Genomic DNA, 9,161 nt, shown 5'->3' with positions numbered 1-9,161 from the left:
TACATGTGGAGTAGAAAGGCTCCGCCCCTTTGCTCTCATCCAGCGGCGCCCAGAGTTTCGCCCTCCAGACCCGCCGCCCTCCCTCATAAACCGCTCAACCCTCCCCCTCCTCCCCGCTCGGATCCTTTCGCAGTTTGGTGGGCGGAAGCTTCCGGGAAGAGGGGGAAAAAAACCGAGATCCAAGGCCGGGTTGTAACCGTCCAATCAGAATCAACCCAGGCGAGATGACATCACAAGCGGAATAACGTCACTGTCCGTTTCCGGGCTGCGGTGGTGGGGGCCCGTCCTCGTGTGCCGGAGCGTCGACTCGCTTTCTGCCTTTTCCTCCTGTTTTCTTTCTCTCCTCCCCCCCCCCCCCTCCGGGCCTTTGACGGTTATGGCGGTGCGGGCGAGCTTCGAGAACAACAACGAGATCGGCTGCTTCGCGAAGCTCACCAACGCCTACTGTCTGGTGGCCGTTGGAGGCTCCGAGGGTTTCTACAGGTCATTATAGAGAAGCTCGACCTCTTTTCTCTTCGTCCCCTCCGGATCTTAGCCGGGATTTGCTTTGATTATCCGACAGGCAATACATTTAAAGAAGAATAAGTGGGAAAGGCTGCCGGGCTCTTCCTTTTTATACCGAAAGAGCACGATTGGGCCTTTCCCCCCCTTCTGTGATTTTCACTTTCAGAATCTTTTGAGACAGGTTGGGTTGGGCAAAGCCAGCCAGGCAAAAATGGCCCAGTGACACCCGTGGGTGAGAGGGGATTTCCATGGAGGATTCCCCAACCTCCCTCCAGTGCTGACGGCTATATTCAGGGATCAGCACTGGTGAAGTTCTGCTCTTTTACTTGGGCTTTACAGGTAGTCCTCAATGTTGCTAAGTGAGAAATGTGTTAAGTGAGTTTTGCCCTACTTTATGACTTTTCTTCCCACCGTCGTTAAGTGAATCACTGCAGTTGTTATTTTATTAACATGGTTGTTAAGCGAATCTTGTTTCCTCATTGAGTTGTTAGAAGGTCACAAAAGGGGATCACATGACTCCAGGACACTGCAACTGTCAAGCATTTGAATGTAAATCACATGAGCATGGGGATGCTACAAAGGTCATAAGTGTGAAAAATGGTCATAAGTCATTTTTCCCGATACCATTGTAACTTTGAACCGTCACTAAATGAACTGTTGTAAGTCAAGGATTACCTGTACTGAATAGGTTAGGTCACAAGATGTCGGTAAGACGACTTTCTCTGCATATTGTTCCTTTATTAAACTTTTTGAAAATGTAGCTCTTCAAGCATGTTTGAATGGAACTAAGTGATCTTCCTTGTGTGTTTAAATCTTATTCTATTGTGTTTTAGTGTATTCGAAGGAGAGCTTTCGGACACTATTCCTGTAATTCATGCTTCTATTGCTGGATGTCGAATCATTGGCAGAATGTGTGTGGGTGAGTTGCTTTTTTCATATAAATGATTTTCAATTCCCCTTAAAATGCAGAATTCTCATCCCATTTTAGGGATAAGATCCCATAATATATTGTGAGAAGCAGCTTGAATTTGTAGTATTTCAGAAAAGGAACACAAGCTGCTATTTGCACCCTTCATTTATAAAGTATAAATGTACTGCTGAGTTCAGCTCATGTTTATCCTGATAGCTTTTGACTGAGATCATTAGAAAAAGTTTAAAGGTGAAATGTTTTTGCTTACCATTACAAATGATACCAGGCTCCGGAATTGAAACATTAACATTAATACTTTGGGATTGTATTCAACAATCTTTTTATGTTAAAAGGAGGGAGGGTTTGTTTCAATTCATATATCTATGGGCTATCATTGCATCAATTACTACAATTTCTGGAAAGATGGAGAAACTTATTATCTAAATGCCTACAGACTAAATAGGGAGGATGGGGTGGATATTCTCATCACTGCCTTGTTTATTTTCAAAATTTTATATTAATCTATTGTAAGAGGTACTAATGGAAATAATGTGTTTTATAATATAAAACCAATTAAACATCTTTATTTAAATTTATTATGGTTGCCCACTCCCATTTACTATCTGATCTTGAGCTATAATACTTTTATTAAATTCAATTTTGTGCCTGACAGTGATAGTGGAATTGAGAGAGGTGATAGGTAAGCAGAATATTGTTCTTTTTTTCAAATATATGCTTGCATTGCTGCCGTGGATGTTTTTTGTTAGAAGAACAACTCTGGCAATACTTTAAACTGTTAAGCTGTTAGATGTTCAGATGCTGTTAAAGAAGATTGATTAGATTCATCGTGTCCTGAGTTATTTTATGACATAGAATGTTGGAGACAGGAATTGAAGGCAGGTTTCCCCCCCCCCCCCTCTATATTTTAGGTAACCGGCATGGTTTACTAGTCCCAAACAATACAACTGACCAGGAACTTCAGCATATGCGAAACAGCCTTCCTGACTCAGTGCGAATCCAGAGGGTGGAAGAACGTCTTTCTGCATTGGGCAATGTCACTGCATGCAATGACTACGTAGCACTTGCCCACCCAGACATCGACAGGGTAAGTATAAAAATAAATCATAGCACTAAACATTATATTCGCAGTAACTAAACTTGAACAACAGTTTAATATTTTTTGTTGAGCATTTGCTATATGTCTTTGCTTGACATATTCATCGACCATTCAAAGTTATGATGACACTGCATGAACGATAATTAAAACTGGTCCTCAAGGTTTCAGTCATTGCAACACCCCCACGGTCATTATATTGAAATTTGGGCACTTGGTGACTATCTCACATTTATAATCTTTGCAGTGTCCCAAGGTCACATTCTCCTGCCCTGTGCAAAACTGCCTTTGCTTCAACTTTCTTCGCTCACCTTTCTCCCCTTATCTCTATTGTTTGACTGCCTTTCACCATGCCACCTATGTCTGTTGCCCCCCATTCCAACTGCCCTTCACTGTGTTCCTTCTGCTGATGATTCAGATCCAAGTGCTGGGCCCAGATCATGTGCAACGGGCACAGCAGGGTGGCAGAACGTCATCTGCAGACGGGAACTTGCCTGGCCCAATCAGGAGGAAGCAGCAGGACAGATCCAGTAGTGTTCTGAAGAAAAGCTACATTTGCCATAGCATAAGGAGCAATGGCCTGCAGATTGTGCAGTGGGATGGAATGGCGAGATGCGGCAAGTTCTGTTGCTGGGCAAGAACCTAGTGCAATAGGATCTCTGGGTGGATGGAGGAGCCACTCCTACAGGAGGATGGGTACATCCAGCTGAGGCAACTACTGGCACTTTGCAGGAGGCAAGTTTGGCTGAGCAAGCAAGGACTTGTAGGTGAGCTCTGTCAGCGCCGGACTAACTCCACCCTTTGCTGAAGCCTGTAATTATTCTGCTCACTCAGCCTCACTTTTAAATGAATGCAGAAGACTAATGTAGTTGAGGTGTCCCACTAGTAGGTGTAAAGGCAAATACAGCACACACACACTGTCTCCAAGAAGCTCGTATATTAACCATGCAGGTAAATAGCTTTGCTGTAAGGTTTATGATACAGAGACACAGAAAAACTTGTAAGAACATGAATAAAAGAATTGGGAAATAAAAACTGAGTAAAATGGAAATCTTCTGTTCCTTACCTTTACTGACGTGCCCTGTTGGTTACTTTCTCAGTCACTGTATGCGATCGTGTTTCATGATTATTTGATCTTTGAATTATTATGTATCGGACATCAAGGATATGCAATGAATACAAAGTAGCTGAATGTAAAATACATCTGCATATGTAAATACATAAGGATGAATTGTTTTATGGAAGGTAGCTTTTTTTAAAAAAATCCTTTTTGGAGATGTGATTATACTCTTTAGGTTAGTGACCTTGCTCTTAATTCTCTTGAATAGTTGAGCTGGGAGAGTGTGCCCTGAAGGTTGTATCCATAGTTAGGTTACTGCAGGGGTGTCAAACTGGCAGACCACGGGCCGGATGCATCACACGCAGGCCACTCCCACCCTGGCTCCACAAAGGCAAAAAAAATGCCGTGATACATCACATGACGCAATTGAGTTTGACGTTCGTGGGTTATTGGAAAAAGTATAGCTGGAAGCAATTGCACAAGTAGACCGACAAGTACAAGCATGATTGATTCTAATAATGGAATAGTTTTCATAAGCAGTATCAATGTGTTGGATTTAGTATTTGAGCTAGAGTGAAAATGGATGGTACAATTAATTTAAGAGTGATGATTTTGGGCACAAGTCCTAGAAATAGGACGTATATAATAAACAATAAAATAAAAAATGAACGCTTGGAAGTTACTTAAATTTCATTTAAGGACTTCCTAGATGTGCCTTTAATGTCAGGTGCCCAATATCTCTTATTTTGACTGCTTGTCTTCAGATTGTTGTAGCACTTGGCTGATGCAAAGACCTGGAGAAATGTCAGACTTTGGAATGAATGCAACTTCAAGGATATCTAGCTTCAATACATTTTTCAGCTGATGGGACTTTAAAATACTTCAATTTCTAGCAATCGAAAGGCAGAAAATCTGATTGAAATAGTTTTACAAGATTTAGTTGACAGCTAATCAGTGCTGCCACTAAATAGGCATTTCAGTTAGTTTTTATGATAACTTAAAATCAGACAAATGTGTTCTAACAACCCTAATTTTAAATCTTATTTTTCCCCCCACAGGAGACAGAAGAGATTTTAGCTGATGTTTTAAAAGTCGAAGTATTCAGACAGACAATAGCAGACCAAGTACTTGTGGGAAGTTACTGTACATTCAGCAACCAGGGAGGATTGGTACACCCTAAGACCTCTATAGAAGATCAGGATGAGCTTTCTTCATTGTTGCAAGTCCCCCTTGTGGTAATCGTTCTTTCTGTCCAAATCTTGGAATGTTCAATTACTTTATATTTTGAACCAAATTATAGGATTTTAACATCTTATGACTTTGGAATATACTCATCCACTGTTTCATCCATTTATATGCCACTGCAATTTAGCTGTAACTCAGAGCTGAAGAAGCAGAAAGTTTTCAAAGAAAAACCAGAAAGTCCAGTTGCCTCTTGAAAGAGCACCTTTGAGACAATCATGGCCTGGATGACTAAGAATCTCCATAGACACTGTAACTCAATGCAGGAGATCTCTTTCTATGGTGTTTCTAATTGTTTCAATATTTTTCCTTCAACTTTTTGGTTTAAATAGTGTTATGTGGTCCTCTCAGTATAAAGAAATAGACAGCAAAATAATAATTTCCCAATATGCATGACATATTGAAGCCTAATCTTAAATGAACCATAAAATTAGGAGCAGTGAAAATTTAGATGAACAATGCCAGTGAGGAGACATTGACAAATACATCTGGTATAGTTGTGTTACTTGTATTTAATAGCATATGAGACCTCCAGTGGGAATGATAGTAATTGTGGTTGACACATTTTGCTGAGCTATGATTTCTAACCATGATTTATTGAATAAGCCAGAGTGGCTGTTTTCATAACACTAAGCCAGAATGCATGGTTTGGAAAATGGAGAAAACTGCTTACGCAATGATTGTTGAACCATCAGGAATATTGTGCATGCCTACTAAAGGCCTAGCCCTCTGATCTATTTAAATAATTACAAATAAGGTTTATATTCATGCAACCTTAAGCAAGAAGAGCTGATAATACCCATGAGAAAGAAGTTCTTAAGACACTAGTTATTTTTCTTACCAGGCTGGAACTGTTAATCGTGGCAGTGAGGTGATTGCAGCTGGGATGGTTGTGAATGACTGGTGTGCCTTCTGTGGTCTGGACACAACCAGCACAGAATTATCTGTTATTGAGAGTGTCTTCAAACTTAACGAAGCACAGCCAAGTACCATTGCTACCACTATGAGAGATTCTTTGATTGATAGGTAAGTCAGACATTCACCTACTTTCAAAAATTATTAGCAATTGATAGTAGCCAGAATATAACTATACTAATAATGGCTTTCTTCAGTGGTCTTATATTTCCAATCTTCTGGAAATCCCAAGGGATTCAGCACTCTGAGAAGATGTATAAGACTACTTTCTCATTAATAATATGTAAATGGGTTTTCTCCTCTTCCACCTGCTTGTATCTGCTCCCAAGAAGAATACACAGTGCTTAATCACTGGTAAAGGTGGAAAACCAATGGGGAAATTGCATTGATATGATATATCAAGTCAACTGGACAGAAATAGTTCAGTATTATTATTATTACAAGTAGTCCTAACTTACTAATCAAAATTGTGATCAACAACTCTATTGCTAAGTGATGTGATTTTTAAGTGAGATATTGCATGATTACAATACAATAATACAATACAATACAATACAATAGTAGAGTTGGAAGGGACCTTGGAGGTCTTCTAGTCCAACCCCCTGCCTAGGCAGGAAACCCTATACCGTTTCAGACAAATAGCTATCCAACATCTTCTTAAAGACTTCCAGTGTTGGGGCATTCACAACTTCTGGAGGCAATCTGTTCCACTGATTAATTGTTCTCACTGTCAGGAAATTTCTCCTCAGTTCTAAGTTGCTTCTCTCCTTGATTAATTTCCACCCATTGCTTCTTGTTCTACCCTCAGGTGCTTTGGAGAATAGTTTGACTCCCTCTTCTTTGTGGCAACCTCTGAGATATTGGAATAATGCTATCATGTCTCCCCTAGTCCTTGTCCATGATTGCGACTTGTGATTTTTACTGCCAGTTCTCCATTGAGTCTGCATGTCAAAAGCTGGTTGGGAAGTGCGCAAATGGCAAACACTAGATTGTGGAAAGCTATGACAGTTGTAAATACTTTCTGGTTGCAAAGTGCTTAAATCTTAATTACTTGACCACAGGGATGCTGTGACACTTGTAAGTTCAATTTTTCTAGTGCTGTCATAACTTCAAACAGTTGCTAAATAGGGCAGTCATCAAGTGAGGACCACCAGTGCTGCACTGATAACTACCATTTCTATACGCAGAATGGTTATCTCCTAATTTTGAGACTGATGTTTTTATGTGCAACTCACTTAGTTTTAGTTTGGGATACTGGCTTTCAATTGGACTTTGTCTGATTTTATAGATCAAGCATAAAAGTAAAACTGGAACCCTTCAAGTATATTTTTTGCTAATAATTTCTTTTCCCTTTTGTAGCTTGACATGATGTGCTCCAGGAACACTGCAGGTGTGAAATGCCAAATCGTGATCTTGACTGCTCACTAAAGCAAATTCTTCAAGTCCAAGGAGGAGTTATCTACCACAATCATAGTTTCACAACTGTATTATTCTAAATTCCCTTCCCTTTGGCAAGCCAGACTTGAACAAGAAAAAAATATTATATCCCTTTGTTTTGTTAATGCGTTCTTTTGCTTTCATTAATTCACGAGATAATGTTTAGAACTTAATACATACATGCAATCACAATAAGGAAAAGAATTATTTTTTTCCAGTATTCACCAGAATTCTGCCTAAAGAATGCTGATTGTTTTCTGTTCAGAAGTGGCTGGCATTTGTGTAGTTTCAGTTTGGAGGTTTTCAAGATAACTTTCACTTAGCCAGCAAGACCAGATCAATGTAGCATGTTACTATCATGCATCATTCTATATCCAGAACATAATATTTTAAGGGGCTGAAAGAATCTATGGAATATTTCAGCAAAGCTAAACATTGAGTAAGATTTCTAGGAGGTTAGGTAAATAGAATCTGGTTTGTCCACATGTGAAGTCACTGAAAAGCCAAAGAGAACTCTTATCTGTTCTTTCATAAAAGTATCAGGAAAAATAGATATAAATTGAAACGGTTTTTCGTGATGCCTTCATACTTATCTTTTAATATCAAAATATGTTGCTCCAATGTCTTAAAGCCAAGGATACAATCTTTGTTGTTGCTTAAAAAAGAACTTGCAGTTATATAATTTGGAATTGGAGAACTTTTATGATAGCAACACAGTCAGGTTAAAGCTTTACTAAACTTTAATCCTTGAAATAATTGGTATGGACACTGAGGTGGGCATGAAACAACAAGAGCTGTATCAAAGTGCAGTTTCATGTTAGACCACGGTTTTTGCTTTATCAATTCTCTATCAAATTAGTGTACCGTAGGTTGCTGTCTTGAGCATCAAATGAAAACTGTCATTGCTGTATATGTATTCCTTAGCAGAATCGATTTGTGTCATCCATTTGAAGTGATGATACTTCTGCTATAAGTGATCAGACTGACTCTGAGTCATCTGTTCTCTGTGTAGCTTATGCATGACACACATAGATAAAAGAATGGGATAAGCTGGGGGGTAAATAAAAATATTACATATTTAGCTGCCTATTGCATAGCCTCTTTCAACAAAATTGACCTTTGCTCTCTTGACTTGTGTATGGACTCCTGCAGTTTTCATACTTTGACACTGCTCGGAGAAGCTAGGAAAGACTTAACTCACAGCCAATATAATTGAATATAGACTTTTAGTAGTGTAAGATTATAGGATGACAACAGAGCTAAGTTAAATTACATTTAATGTAATAAAAAGTTGCTTTGTAGGTATAGCAATTCTTTAAGTAAAATACCAAGAAAGGCAATTAATTGCTAACTATATATTGCACCCAAGGAAGGCTTTGACCATAAACCATAGCACCTAACTACAATGTTACAGTAACATTGAGCCCAGTGGTTTATAGCAATCCCCAATTTATGCACTGTTCTGGAAAACCTTGCATAACTCCACAGGTTGCATGTTCATCTGGATGCTGTACTATTGTGTTCTGTGCAAAGTTCACATTTGTATGCATTTAGAAAATTTTCAGTAAAACCGAGTTTATGTAAGTCAGGATGTGCATAATCCAGAAAATGTTTGTATTTTTAAATGGGAATGTACAGGGCCAGGCATTGTTTCCATCATTTGGCTCTACTTGTGGAGAAAAGCAGTAAACTGAAATTCACATTTTTGCTATGGTAGTAAACAAAAATAAACCGTGAACTTGCATCTTCGAAACTGACAGATTTCCTGGACCATTAATAATCAGCCTTCTAATGGATTTGAAAGCGTTTTAATGGTGTGGTACAGATATTTGTTTTAGAATGAATTTGACAAAATTGTAGCCCTTTGGAAAAGATAAATTCTTTCAATAAATCTTATCGGTCTTTGATTTCATAAGAATTTCATTTGCATCATAGTAGAAATGCACAGCTTTTGTTAACAGCTGAATCTGGTGTATGGC

At 39.0% G+C, this 9,161-nt stretch overlaps 1 protein-coding gene across 2 annotated transcripts; it reads left to right on the top strand.

The window, feature by feature from the left end:
• Positions 1 to 206: 206 nt before the first annotated feature.
• On the top strand, positions 207 to 9,089 carry EIF6 (eukaryotic translation initiation factor 6). Of its 2 annotated transcripts, XM_081948060.1 has the most exons (6): positions 244 to 483; positions 1,338 to 1,423; positions 2,344 to 2,519; positions 4,647 to 4,823; positions 5,675 to 5,856; positions 7,105 to 9,089. In XM_081948060.1, the coding sequence occupies exons 1-6, from the start codon at positions 377 to 379 to the stop codon at positions 7,112 to 7,114; spliced, it is 738 nt and encodes a 245-aa protein (XP_081804186.1). In that variant the 5' UTR covers positions 244 to 376; the 3' UTR covers positions 7,115 to 9,089. The 2 variants fall into 2 exon arrangements, 1 of the variants encoding a protein (XP_081804186.1); XR_014174964.1 differs by lacking the exons at positions 5,675 to 5,856; positions 7,105 to 9,089 and adding an exon at positions 2,947 to 3,295 and having other exon boundaries at positions 207 to 483; positions 4,647 to 4,784.
• The last annotated feature ends 72 nt before the right edge of the window (positions 9,090 to 9,161 follow it).

Source organism: Natrix helvetica (assembly GCF_964273705.1).
Source record: "Natrix helvetica genome assembly, chromosome: 3".
Lineage (NCBI taxonomy): Eukaryota > Metazoa > Chordata > Lepidosauria > Squamata > Natricidae > Natrix > Natrix helvetica.
This window is presented reverse-complemented; position numbering and strand designations above follow the sequence as displayed.

What these genes read in the sequence shown, in the direction of transcription:
- EIF6 (XM_081948060.1), top strand. Translation starts at nt 377, where the DNA reads ATGGCGGTGCGGGCGAGCTTCGAGAACAACAACGAGATCGGCTGCTTC. An exon ending in CATTGGCAGAATGTGTGTGG is followed by an intron (nt 1,424 to 2,343) that starts GTGAGTTGCTTT and finishes TCTATATTTTAG; the next exon opens with GTAACCGGCATGGTTTACTA. An exon ending in CCCACCCAGACATCGACAGG is followed by an intron (nt 2,520 to 4,646) that starts GTAAGTATAAAA and finishes TTCCCCCCACAG; the next exon opens with GAGACAGAAGAGATTTTAGC.